A 19,256-nucleotide genomic window follows, 5' to 3' on the forward strand; every position below is an offset into this window, starting at 1 on the left:
GTATAGCGGAAGTGATTCTCAAACACTCACAAACAAATCTAATAAGATAACAAAAGATTATGATAAATTAAATATTAGCAAAGTCAATATTAATACTAAGTGAGAAATACACAATTAAGATAATAGATGTAGAAATCTTCTAATACTAAATCAAATTAAAAATAACTAAAATAAATACAAACAACAAAAAAGAGAGAAAGAGATATATAAGATTTACAGGGTTCGGCAACGTATTTACATTCACGAGCGGTGCAAAGTTTCAAGCCACTAATCCGATACAAATAAAAATGCAAATACATAATATTTTCTCCTCTCTAATCTCTTATAAATATAATAAAGAAATGCTTTCTCATAGCATCTTCTCTTTACGTAAAAATCTCTCACATTTTTTTTTCTTACAACTTGATCCCATACCAAATATTAAAACCCAACTTATCTATTTATATGGCTAACTTAAAGCTAAAAAAAAAAAAAAAAAAAACTCACGGATCGTTCGAAGGATGAATAACGTTTCAGCGTTTATGCACCGCTGTAAACATGTTCTACAAACTGTTCAAATGGAAGGATGGACCCGTCGGAACGCCTTTCGAACATTGGTGCCTTCAAAACTTTAAGTTATTTGAACGTTCGAATGTCGTTCAACATTTTCATCTCGTTTGAATAGTTGAACGTCGTTTGAAGGTCAGCACATAAATCTATAAATCTATAATGCCATCAATTTGTAACGAACGCCATTCGAATGCCACCCCGTTCACAATGGTTTTCTTAATTTCAAGCTAATTTTCAACAGTTTACTAATTGACAACTTGTTTTAGTTGGAGATAGATGAAATGCAGAAACGGCAAGCAGCGCTCTGATATTAGCATCTAACATATTGTAGCAATTTGGGAATCTTCGTTATAATAAAGCTATTAGTGCTTTCACTCCTTTGGATGTTTAGAAATGAAGCAAGTTTCCATGAACCTGCAGGATTTGTATGCTTGGAGAATCTGGGTTTCTTTGGCATTTCTACGAACATGGTAATATATCTCACGAGCATCCTACATGAAAGCAATGCCTCCGTCGCAACCAGTGTCACTACTTGGGCTGGAACGGGCTACTTTGTACCTTTCCTTGGAGCAGTTGTAGCTGACTCATATCTTGGAAATTACTGGACGATCTTCTTCTCTTCATTGTTGTATCTTGCTGTATGCCTCTTGGAATTCTTTGCCACTTTGCAGCTTCCCCTGGCCTGAATAAAACTAGAGATGTAGTCAGTCGTTGACCGTGATTCTTCTGCTCATGTTTCTGCATGGTTCTCCTTGTTGTAGGGAATGGCAACTGTTACCCTTTCAGCCTTGTTGCCGTCGTTGAAGCCGCCTCCCTGCGATGGAAACTCATGTCCATCAGCAACCGGCGCTCAAAAGCTCTTCTTCTTCTTTGGTTTGTACCTCATAGCTTTCGGCAGCGGTGGAGTGAAGTCATCACTGCTTCCGCTCGGTGCTCACCAATTTGATGAGGAGAATCCAGCTGAGAGGGTAAAACAATCGTCCTTCTTTAACTGGTTCTATTTCTGCATCAATGTCGGGGCCCTGGTGTCGAGCACTCTAATAGTTTGGATACAAGAGAACGTGGATTGGGCGCTTGGGTTTGCCATCTGCGCTCTTTGCATCGCTGCAGCTCTAGGAGTCTTTCTTATTGGCACACCAACTTACAGGGTGAGAGAATCAAGAGGCAGTCCGTTGAAGCGAATCCTTCAGGTTCTCGTTGCTTCTTACCGTAAGGCCAACCTGAATTTGCCTGCAGATTCTAGTTGCTTGTATGAGGTGCAGGGTAATAACTCCCACAGTCGAGGAGATCAACGATTAGAACGTACAAGGGATCTCAGGTACTATATACAGAAGTTCTTGCTTGTCTTGTCGTTAACTTGTTACCGCTCAGTAAACTGCTAGCCAGAAAGTAGAGAAATCTTTCTTCAGTATCTGTTTAATTGCAGTGCTTTTCAGATTCTTAGACAAGGCTGCCATATTGTCGGATTTGGATTTCAAAGATGGTGGTACCGGTAATTGCAGTCGTTGGAGACTATGTACGGTTACCCAAGTTGAGGAATCGAAGCTACTTCTAAGGTTATTCCCGATTTGGCTGACCGGCGTCGTCTACTCCGCTGGATATTCCCAGATGTACACAACATTCGTGGAACAAGGGAGATCAATGGACAAGAAGATAGGATCCTTCTCCATCCCTCCTGCATCTCTCTGCGCCTTTGAAGTGCTGAGCGTCATGTTTTGGGTTGTGCTTTATAACACGGCCATTCGTAATATCGTGCTTAGTTATTCCCGCGGCGGTCATGGACTATCCGAGTTGCAGAGGATAGGGATTGGGTATGTCTTGATGATATTAGCCATCGCAACTGCTGCAGTTGTGGAGGCCAAGCGATTGGAAGGTGCACATGATGATGATAGTGGCAAGCCGATTAGCATACTGTGGCAACTTCCGCAGTTCTTCATCGTGGGTGCATCGGAGGTCTTCTGTTGCATTGCGCAGCTGGAGTTGTTCTACGATCAAGGCTCTGACACTATGAAGAGCATGTCTACAGCCATATCCCTGCTAGCAATTTCGTTAGGTAACTACCTGAGCTCACTCATAGTTACGGTCGTCAACCTCGCGACCACCCCCGGCGGGCGGGGGTGGATTCCAGATGACTTAGACGAGGGGCACCTTGACTACTTCTTCTGGTTGCTAGTGGCTGTTTTTGTATTGAATTTTGTTGCTTATCTTGCTTGTGCGAGGAGATTCACATTGAGGAAAACGACCAACTGACTTTTCTCAATATTTAACTGTCGTAACGATAAAGAAATTAAAAATGGATTTTTATATATCACACCCTACATTTTGCCTATTTTGTGATTCGCACCCCGTCTTTGGGGATTTTATAATGCGACCCTTCCTTTTTATAGTAATGTTCATTTAACACCCTGAGTTAACTTAACCTAACTATTATCAAACAGAATAATACCAGAAAGAGAATATTCTGTTATAATCTATTATATAATTTATAATATTCCTAAATTACCCTTGTACTCATCTCTAATTTTATTCATAACTTAAACCTTTATAATTTATTATCTCATAGCTCCCCAAACTATGAAGAACATCCCTAAATGCCAAGCTGACCTCAAAGCTTCCAAACCCCAAGCAGTAGCTCCCCAAACACCAAGCCATTGGAGTTGAAGGAGCTTATAGTCGGAAGGTTGCAGCTTGGAATTAGAGCTTCCCAAAGCCTACATCACCAAAACATCAAGCAGTCGAAGGTTGAAGGAGGTTGCCTTCCAAAGTTGCCTAAACGACAAGAGCTTCTCCAAGCCTACATCACTCCTCCTAAGTTGGGATTTTTGGGTTAGTTTCTGTAATCATTTTTGGTTGAATGACATTTTGGGGTTTTAGGGTTTAAAGACAACTCAACCCCATTTTGGGATTTTAGGGTTTAAAGATGATTCCTTAAGGGTATTTTAGTAATTTTTGAACTAGAGTCACATAAACCATATAACATGGTTAATGTCAGTTAGCTAAAGTAACGTTAGGATGTTAAATGAATATTATAGGAAAAATGAGGAGTCGCGTTATAAAATCCCCAAAGACGGGGTGCGAATCATAAAATAGGTAAAATGTAAGGTGTGATTTGTAAAAATCACAATTAAAAAAGAAACACTTTGTTTGTTGGCGGGCTTAATTGTGCCAGGCTGTAGAACAGTACAACTAATTATTTGATTACTATTCTCATTTCAGCACGAGGGGGCATTTGCATGGGCGATTGGGGATATAATTTATTAAGTGTAGTTGAGTGTCATCAGTACTCTGTAATGTATCACCTCAAAAGGAGGGGTTGGTTGACGTCCTAGTTGCGTTCTCTATCTTCAAAGAGAGGTAATAATAATAATAATAATAATAATAATAATAAAAGAAAATTGGGACCCGAAGGTTTGATATAACACGACTCACGAGGCTTGACTTCCATATACCTATCGTGAGTTCTAACCGCGAGCACAAGCTTGGTTGGAACTTTCCAAGCGAAAAGAAGAGAGGAGAAGGGAGGAGCCGCACTGCGCAAGAGCTAGCTGTGGATTTTGGGAGCTCCATGGAGAGAGGAGAGCAGAGGCCTTTGCTCGATGAGGTAATTCCACATAAATGTTTTCTTGGGTTCAAGTAGATTAGATTCTTCTATCTCCATAAATAAATGGAAGCAAATGAAAGATAATTAGATGCGTTGATTAATTCATTCTGATTCGAGCAAGCAATTGGATGCTTGTCTTCAAGATCTTAGCCTGTGCAGCTTCTGGTACCAATCTCAAGATCCTACATCTTGGATAAATGGTTATCTCAGGGCAATAGTTTTGCAAGCGGAATAATAAGGCATAGCAAGTTGGATAAATAGTTGTGGCCTTCCAATTAATAGACCCAGTCCAGGACAAATTAGAACGAAATCCCTATATTTCTGTAATCGGTGTATCTTAGACACCCAAATTTTATCCATTATACAATAAGTAAAATCAAATCATTGGAGCAATAAAATGCCCCCAATCATATCTTTTTGTAATCAAGTCAATTTCTACCAATAGTTTCAAATAGAAACATTATGCAACTAGCCTTTACCCAAAGAATATTGCTAATGTAATTCGTCTTTCTTCAATAGTTAATCCCATTAAGTGCTAGAATTCTTCACGCATTTTCCTTGTAGCATGTGGTCGACTAGGGCTCTCCCTTCTAATGCTCTCGTTGTTCAGTTGGTAATACTTCTCTGAGATGTAGCCAATATAAACTTTTCACCTGCAAAGCTTTGGCAGAGACAATATCAAGACGGTCGGGAAGCATATGATGGCCCGCGGTTGCAGAGAAAACCATTCGACTGGAGAGCACCAGCAATTGTTTTAGGTAAGGTTCTCATCTGTGAAGTGGACACAAACAGATTCAATGGTTCTAAGAGTAAATCATGCTGAAAAGTTAGGAAACAAAAAGAAGAAACAGATTCTTATTTCTAAGTAACTGTTTTCTGATTGGTATCATTTCATTGAGCTTGCAGGATTTGAATACTTGGAAAGTGTAGCTTATTCTGGAATTGCTCTGAATTTAGTCATATATCTTGGCACTGTCCTCCATGGAGATAATGCCTCAAATGCGGCAACTGTTGATGCTTGGACTGGAACAACTTTTCTTGCGCCATTAGTTGGAGCTGTCATAGCTGACTCCTACTGGGGCAAACACAAAACAATAGTCATCTCCCTTATAATATATCTATTGGTAACTCAATATTTAGTACATGAGGCTCCTGCCAATGCTGAAGAGGCTTCTTTTCTAGTATCGTATATCTCAATTAGAGAAAATTTATCTTCTATTTGTCATATGTAGGGAATGCTAATAATCACTTCCTCTGCTATCATTCCATCTCTAAGGCCTGCAGCATGTCAAGGAGGATCATGTCCCCCTGCATCCATGGCTCAATATCTTGTATTCATGTCTGCATTGTATCTTGTTGCTATTGGGACTGGAGGTGTCAAGTCAGCTTTACTTCCTTTTGGAGCAGATCAATATGAAGATGATAATCCCGAAGAGATTGTAAAGAAACAGTCCTTCTTTAGTTGGTTTTTTGTTGCCGTCAACCTTGGAGTGCTTACATCAGGTAGTCTTATAGTCTGGATACAGCAAAATGTAGACTGGGCCCTTGGATTTGGCATTGCTGCTTCGTGCTTGGTTCTTGCTTCTGTGTTCTTTTTCTTAGGAACACCAATCTACAGGTATCAGATGCCAACTGGCAGTCCATTGAAGAATGTTATTAAGGTTTTAATTGCTTCATTCAGGAAGATGAGCTTGGAAGTTCCCACAGATAGCACCCAATTGTACGAAGTGCATAATGATAAGGACTCCTGCTATCTAGAACCACACAAATTAGCACATACTGATGAGTTCAGGTACTTCTACTAATTCAACTGAGAGGCTTTCCAACTAGTCCACTCTTCTTTTTTTAATACTTGTGACCAGATGTACTAATTTCTGGTGCTCTACTGTACTATTTTAAGAATTCAAAGGATCATCGCTGAAGACTAGCAAAGTTACTTTCTCTTTGAAGCCATTTTATTTGAGTTTGAGTACTATCATAAGAAACAGTAGATTTCATCTGTATTTGTGGCATTTGTATAGACAAACCTATTATCCAAGTTACAATTGCTTGATACCTGCAAGGAATACAAATGTTTGATACAATCTCCATTTTTCTTTCAGGTGCTTAGATAAGGCTGCTGTTGTTACAGATTCGGATCAGAACTATAGTGACCCTCAGAGTTCATGGAGACTGTGTACTGTGACTCAAGTCGAGGAATTAAAGATCCTTGTACGCATGCTACCAATATGGGCGACGGGTATCTTATATTCAGCTGCATGTACTCAAATGACCACTACATTCATCCAACAAGGGAATGCAATGAACACCAAGATTGGATCCTTCTCAATTCCTGCTGCATCCTTGACTTCCATCGAAGTGATATTTATGATGGCTTGGGTCGTTATCCATGATAAGGTTGTTAATCCAATCGCAAGGAGGCACCTTAATAACCCTTTGGGACTCTCGCAGCTGCAGCGGATGGGAGTCGGTCGTTTTCTGGTGATCCTAACAATGGCAGCGGCTGCATTAGTGGAGCTATGGAGATTGGAGAGTGCAAAGTCTGGTCAATCGATAAGCATAGCCTGGCAAGTCCCTCAGTATGTAATTCTAGCAGGCTCTGATGTATTCTGTGGCATTGCCCAACTTGAGTTTTTCTATGGTGAGGCTCCCGATACGATGAGGAGCATGTGTTCGGCATTCTCATTCCTTGCGATTTCGCTTGGCAATTATCTGAACTCGTTCATCATCACGATCGTTACTCTCATTACGAGGAGCGGAGGGAGGCCAGGGTGGATCCCTGCTGATCTGAACAAAGGCCATCTAGACTACTACTTCTGGTTGTGGACAGTCATAAGCTTATTAAATTTTGTTCTATATCTGGTTTTTACAAAGAACTACAAACTGAAGAAAGCCATAATACCATGATGGAGATTACTCAAACAGTTGAACTATGAGTTGCATGTACTTTCTTATATTGTGTATTCCAAATGTCATTAATAAAATATTCAAACAATTTGGAATTATGACTTACTATTCTTAAAGCTTTCATTGCTGCTGTGACATATAATTTTCTTTTGAGACATACATACTGGTGGCATATAATACCTTCATCTACTTCGCCAAAATATCTGCTCTATTTCTGAGGTGTGTGATGATTTAACTGGATTTTGTCGACTTTGTGGACCTCGTCATTATTTCTCCTATCATATCAACGTGCGAGATCGAGCTAAAAGACAGCGTCCACGCGAGAGCATCCCTCTGCAAGGCTGGAAGAAAGTGGGACATCGTTATTTTGTATCTGTTACATTTTCTTTAAAGTTTTTTCTTATAGAGTTTTTTTTTTCTTAAAAAAAAAAGGGTACTTGAAACCTATCCATCTATTGAAGTTAGGGAATAATATATTTCTCTTATCGTTATGTATGATTGAAATGAGTTAATTTCATATCCATGCTTCATTGAAATTCGTTGGCCAAGTTACGTTTACCTAAAAAATTGGAATCATGTACAAGCCATAAGCAAGACGTTGTGTTTCTCTTGCTTTCTTTGGTTCGAGTTCCTATGCTGTAAGTGGGATCTGATGAATTGAGTGTTATTCTCTGTGAAAATTTAACAGTTTTTAAGTTTCAATGAAAACGAAAGCGACTGTTTGTATAAAAAAAAAAGGAAAAAAAAAGAAACCTCGTGTTGAAATGTACCAATTTCTCTTTCTAAATTTAATTTTCTATTACCACCTAACCCCATCTTGATTAATTAATTTTCTTTTGAGGTCATTGGTCTCATACAAGTGGCTAATGGTGGGGAAGTCTACGGCAGCACCTGTTCCTATATAACTACTGCAGGAGTCTGCAGAAGAGGGAAGAGGTTGTTCCTGTTCTACAACAATGGAAGCTCTGGATTCGTTGGAGAGAGGTGATGAACAAAGCCCTCTGCTGGTTAAGGTACTCTCTCTCTCTCTCTCTCTCTCTCTCCCCTTAGACACATGGATATGGTGTGAAATATTGCTCTCAGAAGAACAAAAGCATTCTATAAGATTGTAGCTGGATTTTCCTAATAATATGATTTTTATTCTGAAAGTTGGCATTCCAGAATACATCATTACCCTCTAAATTGCTCAGTTTTAGACGAATATGTGGTGGACAATGTCTTGTATGAACCTTATTTGTCCCTTTTTTGAACGCTAAAAAATGATCGTGTTCTCTATTTAGCTAGGTAATTAGGTTGCATTAAATCTGGCCGACATGGAATTAGGAATTATTGGGTCACACACAGGTCAATTTCAGTCTTTTATTTGCTTCCGACAAATCCATCAACCTTCTACCTACCAAATAATGTTGACACACATACTTGCGTACTTAATGATTCTACCTTTTAAACAACGGGAATTGGTGCATAATTATCAATTTTATCTGTAATTTGTCACTCTTTGGTGGTTGAACTGTACAGGGAAGGTATACATCAAGAATAAAGTGGCTCTGATATAAGACTGACTACTTCATAAACTGTAAAGGTTTATTGAACCATTTTATTTGAATTTGGGGTTTCTATGGAGGGGAAAGAGAAAGAGTCTCTGCTGATTAAGATACAAGGATTTTATCCCTCTTTTCTAAATCCTAAATCCTGAATAAAAGAAAAGAAAGAGAGATATTTTCCTATAGATTAATTCTCATAGGTATTGGATTTGGTATAATCATTTAATGAAACAAAATGTTTCTATTGGCAATTTGTTGAATAGAAGCAAAGATGGAAGTAGGTACCATTGGATTTGCTGGTAGCTTTCTGTTTATTTCTCTGGCTATCTGGAGCCTTTAAGGAAGGATACATGTTTTTGAGTCTTGGCTTCAAATCATACAATTTTCTTTCCTTTTGTACGGATCCCACCTTGTGACAAAATGGAAATAAGATTGTTCTACCTAGATTATCCTAAATGTTTCAGTCTTTCAGCTCTACCAAAGAACTGTAAGTGGTAAAGTTAGTAAACATATATTATAGTGAATCATACCTCCTACATTGTAATCAACTGCAGTGTGAAGATCTCAGAGTTCCACTCTTTTCAATAGGTCTCTCCTGTCAAAACACAAACAAGTAGTAGTTAGATAAAAAATTAGAGAAGATACATGAAACTTGATGTTCACATTTGGTACTTTGATACTTCATTAGATGGGAGCTCATAAGAGCCTAATGTTATCAAAGTAAATCATTGAGTATGGCTTTATATAGGTCATCCAAAGTGCCTAAGAAATTTAGACCAGATTATTTGATTGGTTTCAGTATCTATAAATCATCATCACAATAATGTTAACAAGCTCAACATAGATCATAACATTATGCAGTCTAGTGTCACAGGTTCAACTCATGGGAACCTCTCTAGCAATAGAGATAAGGCTAGGTATTGCCTTCATGTAACCCAAACTTGTGGTTGCCACATGCACTACGGCACTAGGATCTCTTATTTAAGCATTCATCATCATCTCTCTCCCAAGTAAATCAGATTCACCCTTCCATAATAGCATCATTTTATTTCTTCTAGTGATCTGCACTGTTAGCAAACTAAAATTGGAGATCAAGCATTCACTTCCAAACATATTAATTGTATGAAAAGCATCACAGTTAGGCATCTTCCACTGCTCACTATAATATTTGTCTATTATCATATACCGTACCATTAAATAGCAATACCTATGGAACTCAAATAATCAATGCATTTGAAACTATCAATCGGTATTATGATGTATAGTCAAAATGAATAAATGAGTAACGCATTGAACTAGCAATGAAAGATGTCATTCCTTTTGAAAATTCTCCTTTTCAGAGTGAGCCGCCTAGGTATTACAATGATGAAACGTCATCAGGAGCATATCAAGAACCTCAGTTCCAGCACAAACCTACTGACTGGAAGGCACCAGCTATCATTTTGGGTGAGCTTTCATCTGCACACGAAAGGCTTTATTTGGAGCAACAAGCTCAGATGCTGTTTTGGTGACATGATAATTTTCTTGCGGAAAATGAACAAAGAGCTGCAAGATTGCACATGTGTAACTAAATACTATCTGTATGTGTACATAACAAGTTTTTGAACAGTTGCAGAAAATTTGTGGTGATATAGCTATGATGGCAATGTGAAAAATTATGATAAGAAAGACCAGATAGTGCTTCTTATTGATCGTGAAAATAATGGCAATTTGGCTTTAACATAATATTTCTAGTTTCTTACTGCTTAGGATGTATCATATATTGCAGCAATGTTTCAGGTTTTGAATGCTTGGAAAGCATGGCGTACAATGGCATCGGAACAAACTTAGTCGTATATCTGCGCACTGTCCTTAACGGCAGTAATGCTTCAAATGCAGCAAACGTTGCTACTTGGCATGGAACGAGCTATTTTACACCAGTTATTGGAGCTATCATAGCAGATACATACTGGGGCAACTACAAGACAATTTGGATCTCCCTAATAGTATACCTACTTGTATGTCAAATTCAATTCTTGCATCTCTCATTGTTTCAGTAGCTTCATACCAACTTCCGTGATTGGCATGTCGTCGAGGTAATCTCATTTATTCTTTTCTGAATTACTTTCAGGGTATGATATTGATATCTTTTTCAGCTTTGACTCTAAATTCAAGTTCTGCCTTGTGTGAGGTGCACTCATGTCAGACATCAAGTGGAACTAAAACATTTCTGTTATTTTTTGGATTGTATCTTGTTTCATTTGGGAGTGGAGGAGTGAGGTCTGCATTGCTTCCTTTTGGTGCACAGCAATTCAATGATGAGAAGCCTGTTGACAGAGAAAAGAAGGGACAATTCTTCAGTTGGTTCTATGTCTGTGTCATCTTTGGAGCAATTACTTCCAGCACATTTATAGTCTGGATACAGGAAAATATAGATTGGGCACTTGGATTTGGTATAGCAACCCTATGCATAATGCTAGCCTCAGGAGGCTTCCTGCTAGGAAGACCAACTTACCGATTGCAAACTCCAATTGGTAGTCCATTGAAGAGCATTTGCCAGGTTTTGGTTGCATCTTTCAGGAAAATAAGCATTGAAGTTCCCACAAATAGCAATCTCCTTTATGAGAGCAACTACAATATTGCGCAACCGAAACTAGCGCATACAAACGAATTCAGGTAATTCCCCTGCTTTTTCCATAGAATAGGCAGATTTTGATTCTGAACTTTGTTTCTGCTTTAAGACTTTATTGCTTTATACAGTTTATTAGACCTCACAGCAAATGCCGTCGACATGTGGACATGCCTTTCCATGTAAAACACATTCAAAGGTTTACCATGTAAAATATATCCAGCTTCAATTTCTTCTGTTGTAATTTCACACTGGAGCAACTCCTGTGAGATAGTTAAGGCGTACTGTATAATATACTTCCTGAATGAGGGTTAAGTGTGTAGCTTTAAGTTTCTCGTTTTTACCTGCAGATTCTTGGACAAAGCTGCTACTATTCATGATTCAGATGTAGAGGACAGTGATCCTAAAAGTTCATGGAAAATTTGTACAGTAACACAAGTCGAAGAGTTGAAGATACTTCTACGCTTTGTTCCAATATGGACAACTAGTATCATCTTTACAGCTGCATTTTCTCAAATGCAAACCACTTTTGTCCAACAAGGGAAAGTAATGGACACCAGGATCGGATCGTTCTCCATACCACCAGCATCCTTGTATTCTTTTGAAGTGATAACTGTCATGGCATGGGTTCTTCTCTACAATAAAGTACTAGTGCCGACAATTAGGTGCTGCTTTTCCTATGATCTATCACAGTTGCAGAGGATGGGAATCGGACGTTTTCTGATTATCATAGGAATGGCAACTGCTGCATATTTGGAAAAGATGAGATTAGATAGTGCTAAGAATGGTGAACTTATAAGCATAGCAAGGCAGCTTCCTCAATATCTCATTATTGCAGTCGCAGAGGCTTTTAGCCTGATCACTCAACTTGAGTTCTTCTATGGTCAGGCACCTGAATCGATGAAGAGCATGTGCAGTGCATTTGCATTGCTCACAATCTCTCTGGGCAATTACCTGAGCTCCCTGATCATCACACTTGTTACAGTTATGACGACGACAGAAGGGAAGCCTGGATGGATACCAAATGATTTGAACGAAGGTCACCTCGACTACTATTTTTGGAGCTTGACTGGCCTATGTACAGTCAATTTTATTGTTTATCTTGCTTTTGCAAAGAACTACACACTAAAGAAAGTCATTTTGGAGAGCTGAAGTTTTAGGTAGAGCATGGATAGCACCATAAAATTGATGATATATTTTTTCTTATATGGAAAGTTGCAGTAAAAAATGTTATCCACAGCTGCATCATCATTAAACAGTAGATACAATCAATGTAAGTGTAAAACGAAAATTGTTAAGATGTACTACTTTCTTTTGGTAAATGTTATTTATCCTTCCATCTAGATTGTGTCGAGAAAAGGTCAAGAAAACATGATCTACTTGATTTATGACTGAATTTTGCATGTTCTCAATGAACAAGAAGTATGACAAAGAAACAATAAGCAAGCACCATGACGAACCAGATCTGATTTTATTTACGATCAGAAGAAAGAGGAGTCCAATAGATGGGAAATTCGCAACTTAATCGAATCAAATTTACTTAGAAATTTTTAAGATCACCTTTTCAAATCGTCAAGAATTTGACTCACATGCTTTTAAGATTATGACACAGCATTGCCAGCAACCAAATATGTCGGCATTTTAGTTCAACTACCTGAATCACAAGATCAACTACTTGGCTACAAGATTATTGCAAGAACTTACAAATAAGAGGCTAAATTAATATATAAAAAAAAGGCTTTTATTGTCAAAGATATCATAATTACATTGTACATAGAGTCAGCTGTATATGTCTCACTAAGCATCTGACACTGTAATCTCCTGACAATTCACACTGTTCTGATAGCTTTGAAATCTAAACTCGTAGTAGCCAGATCACATATTTCAATAGCAGAGATGGAGGCAAAAATCAGATGGCATTCATTCGCTCAATCAAACTGCATTATCCTCTCTTTTCTTTTCTCTTGTGAGATCTTCTTTCAATTTGGAATGAACTTTTGATTAATCTATGATGATTAATACAAGAAATATAAACAATATTATTCAATTTCCAAGAAGAAAGGAAGACTACAATTTAACTTTATTCCACATCAGCAGAGTCTCTTATTTTAAACCGCATCTACAGCTTGTTGTCATTCTAGAATCTTCAAACTTTAGCCACACATAGAAGGGAATAAAGTAGGACTGCATGGCATACTTCTTTTAATATACTCACTTATACAAAAACTCAATTTATTACGATCCTTCTGTTAACGTGCTTCTAAATTTAGCAAATGTCACTCTTAACTAAGTATGGTTGTTTCATAGGCACGAACCATGTCAATCACCGACCTACACGATACAACACGTGTTGTGGCACTTATCGATCGCGCTATAAGAGATAAAAAATAAAAAGATAAAAAAAACTATTCACTTTCACCGCTGTCATCGCTCGAGCTCTCACCGCTCGCACTTTTATCGGATGCCCTAGTTCGAGGAAGAAGAAAAGCCGAGAGAGAAAGGATCGGGCCGATTAATTAAAAATTTAAGTTGTGAATTCGACAACTCATCAAGCAGTGATCAACGACGACAAGATTGACAACAAAATTAATAACGAGCGACTAAACTAGTAAAAGATATGCACCCTCTGAAACGCTTCGGCCAGCAATAGTTAACTAAAAAAATCCCCCAAAATTTAGTCATTGCCTCAGCACTCAACTACTCTGCCCACTTCCAACTTAAAAGATCCCCAAAATGCTCATTATTAATTATAACTCCAATTAAGGTCAATACACCGTATAAATTAAACGTGGAGGGTCAAAATAGACTTTTAGCACTAGTACTAAATTCTATTTGCCGTCCAAAATGTTGCAATGGACGGCAGAGATTAATTCCTTTACCAATATATGTCGGAATATCCGAGTCGCATAATTCTAGCGACATAATTTAGCTGTTACAATTATAGAGTTCGGAGAGAGAGAAGAAGAATCCTTTCTTGGGCATCTCTCGTTCTTAAATCTTTCAAGGAAAGCTCGAGAAAAGATCTTCACTCGGTTGAGATTTCGGAGATTTCCGGTCGTAAGGGGGGGTCCGGAGAGGGAGGGCGATCGGCTATGGGGCAAGCGTTTCGGAAGCTCTTCGATACCTTCTTCGGCAACAAAGAGATGAGGGTTTGCGCTTCAATTCCCCTTCTTGTGCTTATTTCTGTAATTGTTTCGTTTGGTTGTTGTCGGATGGTTTGATCTGTTTTCGAGTTAGAGATCCATTCTTGCTAGCTCTCCTATTACAGCGGCTCTAACGGATTTGTTCTTTCCGATTGATTTTTGAAATTCTAGGTGATTTGGTGTTCTATTTGATTTATTACGATGTAGTTAAACATATATATTCTTTCATCGCACTTTAGTACCCAAGAAGATGCATTAGCAGCAATTTCTCTTTTATGACATTGGATTTTGAAGCTAATTGATATAGGATTTTTATTTTCCTGCAGCATAATTATTCATAGTCTTGCTTTTCTCCTAACTTAATTGTAAATGATCTCCTTTCCTTATCTAATAGTTTCATAAGTTTGCTTTGCTTTTAGCTGCTATGTAGTGAGATATTACTGCCCTAGTTGTAGCGCTGATGGAGAAGTGAAATTTATGTAACAGATCTGCTCCCAATTATGGGGCACAAGGAAGGCCCTGTTGTTATGATTATGTTGCCATCAACTTCTAGAAATACTTGATCAATGGCTGCATCAATTGATACCTCAGAATTATCCTAACTCCTAACTGATTCATATTCCGTTTCCCCTATGAAACATTGGATACTTCCAAATATGGTATTGATATGTGGTAAATGATATGTTCAGTGTATTAGCTGTACGGAATTTAATTTGTAGCCCCAAGAGTTGGATATTTTCCATTCTTGGGTATCTTTTTTGGTTAATTGCAAATTAAGTAGGGTTACACTTGCATTATCTTTCAGATGCTTCTATGTCAGTTTAGTAAATGTGCACTAGTTAAGCAAAAACAGTGGTGATGTGCCCATTGAAGATGAGCTTCCATATTTATGTTCCTTACTCATTTTGAGGTAGGACTGCATTAACTTTTCAGTGATGATTTGTCTTTAAGTAAAGAACATTAATATGCCCTGGATTTCACAAATTTTGTCCCTGCTACAGAGATCATTAATCTTGTTTTAGTAAGGCAGGATATTGCTACATTGTGACTAAAATATTTTGTGTTTACCTGATGAATCACATTATGTGTTGTACTTGTCCTCAACATTACTTTACCTGATTTCCATATGTGATGGATCATATATATTAATAGCTTCACCATTACTAGTGCTGAACTTTACACTTCTTGTACCGTATATTTCATTTGAGACTTGGTTGGAGGTTATTATATGTCGCCTCTGATTTTATTTTTCATTCATAGCAATGAATTTTTAATGTCATTGACAATATTTCTTAGGTAGTGATGCTTGGACTGGATGCAGCAGGTAAAACAACTATATTGTACAAGTTGCATATTGGAGAGGTTCTGTCGACTGTTCCTACTATAGGTAGGCATTTACTTATCATAGCATGGCGGTTTTCTACATATCTTCTGCTTTAGTAATCATTCAATAACCTATTTGATATGTTTCACAAGCATGTTGCTGAAAAGGCAATGTATAAATTCAAATTCCGCATGAAATATGACAATAGAAAGAATCAACATTTAAAATAAGAACTTACAGCCCTACTCTGAAAAAATAATTAGTGGTGCCAAACACAAGTAGTTTTTAAATATACCACTGGTGATCAACTTTAGAAGGGAAACATACAGTTGGAATTTTGAATAGGCACGCGTCCGGTTTCATTCTCTTTCCCCCTTTTGGTGGCATTTACAATCCTAGGAAATTATGCACTTGTGAAAGTTTTGGGTTTTCCAATTGTCAAAAATTGAGAATATCAAAATCTTGATTAAGGGGTATATATTTGAGCAGATCATTACCATAGGAGCAGGGATACAGGTTTCTAAAAGAGTTTCAATTAAGGAGCACCAGTAGTGCTGTCATTGAGACTTTGAAATTAAATTCGGTCTGACACTGTTCAGCGAAAGGGGGATGGGAGGATGGGGTATTAGTATGTCTATAGTTTTGGTGATTGACGTCACTGGGGTTTAATTTGGAATTATAATGATGGTACCGTTGCATATTGTACAATTGAAGGGCTTGAAGGATGTCTAGTGATGGAAGTTGATGCTGCTATAAGAACTCATTTGGATTTATTAACGTCTTTAATTATACTTCTTCTGCCAACAACACTAAGCACATGACAACAGACCTTACAAATCACACTGAACAACTCTTCATGTTATTGAGATCTCTTAATATCCCTGAGTTTTTTTTTTACGAATTTAAAGCCTGACTCTGTTTTCTTTCTTTTCCTTTATTCTCGTGTAGGTTTCAACGTTGAGAAAGTTCAGTACAAGAATGTTGTATTTACAGTGTGGGATGTTGGCGGCCAGGAGAAACTGAGGCCCTTGTGGAGGCATTACTTTAACAATACTGATGGTCTGGTATGTAGTCGCTGGCTCGATGGCCTAATGGTCTATATTAGCTTCTGCACCCTTTTGTTCTTTGAAATGCTTGGTGCAATTACAATGAGTATTAATGTTCTAACAAACACTCATCCAATCATTAATGGTTGCACATCTTAAGAATCCAGATTGCTTACTATTCCTAGCAAGAGAAGGCAAGAAAAATGAAGAAGACTTGATTATGAGCTATTACACTGAAGATGTCTGGAAATCCATATTCCAGTCTCTTCAGGAGCTCTAGGCTGTAAAACATTCAGGCACATAATAGAGAGTGTAAATAGTAGTGGTATTAAAAAAATGCACACTAGAATTTTATCTTTGTGACTCCAGACCATCAATTGCAATCTAATCATCCAAACATGCACAAGCAAACTCAGCTAATGCTTTTGTAGTATTAATACAGTGAAGATGTTGTATCTAGCGCTTATATGAGTTTGGCTTATAATGTACATCCTAAATTTTGTGGAAAACTCACCCTAAATCATGCCATGTCCTGTTTTGCTCAGACATACGATATGATATGTGTCTGATTTTGTTCTTTGTATGTTCTGGTGCCTCCTAGTAATTATTTACCAAAATCTTGTTGAGCTTTTGTAATGGAAGGTGATAAGAAGGAGAGATGGGAGGGGTTTGCGGAGTTGATGATCTCATCTTCAAAGATTTTAGTTTTTTATGTAAGATATCCTTTGAAATGGAAATGCCGTCCTCCCATACTTCTGGGAATATTGAAACCTTTCCCTTCTCCCAACATGGATTCCATCTTCTTGCATTAATGCATGTCAAGATAAAATTTTGATGGGATGTATTTGCATTTAAAAATTCCTCTCTACTGACCGATAATGGATTAACATGGTACATCTTTTCACTTGCAGATCTATGTAGTTGATTCATTGGACAGAGAAAGAATTGGAAAAGCCAAAGCTGAGTTTCAGGTCCTACTATTTAGCACCCGATAATTGAATGCCTTATGAAAGAGTCTCTTTGTTCTTTTGATTTCTGATAGACTTCTTTATTTCTTTTCAGGCCATTATCAATGACCCTTTTATGCTTAACAGTTTGATATTGGTGTTTGCAAACAAGCAGGACATGGTATGATAAATTCGCTTTTCCTAGTAGTATGTGCGTGCTGCTTTATGTAATATAGATCATCCCATTGCAGACAAACCTGATAGATCATTATTATACCTATGAGAAAAGTAAAATGTATATTTTGTTTTCTCATACTTCTCATACCTTTCTTACAGAGCTGTATCTATATCTAGTTATTTGCTTTGCATTATTCGCTAAAAGGTGAGAAATTAAGTGGACATGATGACTATGTTAGTCGATCTTTTCCATTAAGGTTACATGAAGAATTCCAATCAGGCAATATGGTAATGCAATGCACCAATACAAGATTTTTGACATTATAGTTACCATAGATTGGAATCTATAAGCTTTTGAGTTAGTCCAGATTTGATTTGTTCCATCACTCTTTTATGCTTCCTGATGGATACACATGCACTAGTTATGTTGTTTGCTTTGGAGGTATTAGAAAAAAGTTTCTAGTTGCTGCCTCAAAGTGTTGTTTTCCACAGTGCATTCTTTGAGTTTATTTAGGTCACATGCATGGTTTATGGTATATCCCATGCTTGTAAGCAACAGCATGGGAGAATATAGACCATGAGTTATACTATTGTGAAAATTCATCCGGCTTCTTAGAAATTTATCGACTACTACTTTGGGCTGCTACAGGATGCTGTCTGGATTGTTGACATTGTCACTTTCTTGTCCTTCTGAAAAAACATCAAATTTTGTATGAATCCACTCAAAAGTGATTTTTTTTCCTACATGGGTCATTCAGATTTTCAAATCTAACATGGTTTAATTTGTCCAGAAAGGAGCGATGACCCCGATGGAGGTATGTGAGGGTCTGGGACTTTATGATCTGAGGAACCGCATCTGGCATATCCAAGGATCTTGTGCCCTTAGAGGTGATGGCCTCTATGAAGGCTTGGACTGGCTAGCAACTTCTCTGAAGGAACTGAAAGCTTCTGGCAGCTCCACTTCAGTCGGAACCTCTTCGTTCTGACTTTCTAGAGGTTTATCTCTTGAATCCCTCAGTTTTTTTGTCAGAGCTTTTCAGTTATTTTCTCTTTATCTTCCATAATCATTTCCTGTTTCATAATTTAGGTTCCCCCGTTTTATCGGTGGTGTTGACGGTGTAAGCTCGAGCTCAATGAGTTTAATCAAATTGTAATTTGTCAATGATCTGTATGATTTTACTGGTGAATTGACAGGATAGATTACTCCCTCTGATTTTTATCAATGGACATGTATCGATCTGCATGCTGGTGATCCTGTCTGGGATTGAAAGAAATTAATCATGGGGACTCTTCACTTGTGTATATAACGACTCGTGAGTAATGGTGCTTGATAAATATATCGGAAAAATTAATGCATCCTCTTTGAGCATTCATACTGCATTTATGTGGATCGAGTGAAAATTTCAACAG

General features: G+C 37.8%; 4 protein-coding genes across 7 annotated transcripts; all 4 read left to right on the forward strand.

Moving 5' to 3' along the window:
- The first annotated feature begins 1,313 nt into the window (after positions 1-1,313).
- Positions 1,314-2,799, forward strand: LOC140762638 (protein NRT1/ PTR FAMILY 8.3-like). Its single transcript, XM_073100510.1, has 2 exons — positions 1,314-1,867; positions 1,986-2,799. The coding sequence occupies exons 1-2, from the start codon at positions 1,314-1,316 to the stop codon at positions 2,797-2,799; spliced, it is 1,368 nt and encodes a 455-aa protein (XP_072956611.1).
- A 1,191-nt stretch (positions 2,800-3,990) lies between these two features.
- On the forward strand, positions 3,991-7,156 carry LOC140763182 (protein NRT1/ PTR FAMILY 8.3-like). 2 transcript variants are annotated; one of them, XM_073101263.1, is made up of 5 exons: positions 3,991-4,150; positions 4,821-4,908; positions 5,057-5,274; positions 5,383-5,942; positions 6,253-7,156. In XM_073101263.1, exons 1-5 carry the CDS (start codon positions 4,115-4,117, stop codon positions 7,055-7,057), a joined length of 1,707 nt encoding a protein of 568 aa, XP_072957364.1. In that variant the 5' UTR covers positions 3,991-4,114; the 3' UTR covers positions 7,058-7,156. The 2 variants fall into 2 exon arrangements, with proteins under 2 accessions (XP_072957364.1, XP_072957363.1); XM_073101262.1 differs by having other exon boundaries at positions 3,992-4,150; positions 4,812-4,908.
- Positions 7,157-7,472: 316 nt separating this feature from the next.
- Positions 7,473-12,552, forward strand: LOC140763385 (protein NRT1/ PTR FAMILY 8.3-like). Of its 3 annotated transcripts, XM_073101559.1 has the most exons (5): positions 7,473-8,070; positions 9,942-10,047; positions 10,381-10,598; positions 10,712-11,256; positions 11,560-12,552. In XM_073101559.1, the coding sequence occupies exons 1-5, from the start codon at positions 8,014-8,016 to the stop codon at positions 12,359-12,361; spliced, it is 1,728 nt and encodes a 575-aa protein (XP_072957660.1). In that variant the 5' UTR covers positions 7,473-8,013; the 3' UTR covers positions 12,362-12,552. The 3 variants fall into 3 exon arrangements, with proteins under 3 accessions (XP_072957660.1, XP_072957662.1, XP_072957663.1); XM_073101561.1 differs by lacking the exon at positions 9,942-10,047 and having other exon boundaries at positions 7,475-8,070; XM_073101562.1 differs by lacking the exon at positions 7,473-8,070 and having other exon boundaries at positions 10,370-10,598.
- Positions 12,553-14,122: 1,570 nt separating this feature from the next.
- Positions 14,123-19,202, forward strand: LOC140764009 (ADP-ribosylation factor 1-like). Its single transcript, XM_073102418.1, has 7 exons — positions 14,123-14,358; positions 15,649-15,739; positions 16,625-16,740; positions 17,634-17,693; positions 17,785-17,850; positions 18,638-18,842; positions 18,934-19,202. The coding sequence occupies exons 1-6, from the start codon at positions 14,302-14,304 to the stop codon at positions 18,830-18,832; spliced, it is 585 nt and encodes a 194-aa protein (XP_072958519.1). The 5' UTR covers positions 14,123-14,301; the 3' UTR covers positions 18,833-18,842; positions 18,934-19,202.
- Positions 19,203-19,256: the final 54 nt, after the last annotated feature.

This window comes from Typha angustifolia, chromosome 7 (assembly GCF_048772165.1).
Source record: "Typha angustifolia cultivar Huaian chromosome 7, ASM4877216v1, whole genome shotgun sequence".
Classification (NCBI taxonomy): domain Eukaryota; kingdom Viridiplantae; phylum Streptophyta; class Magnoliopsida; order Poales; family Typhaceae; genus Typha; species Typha angustifolia.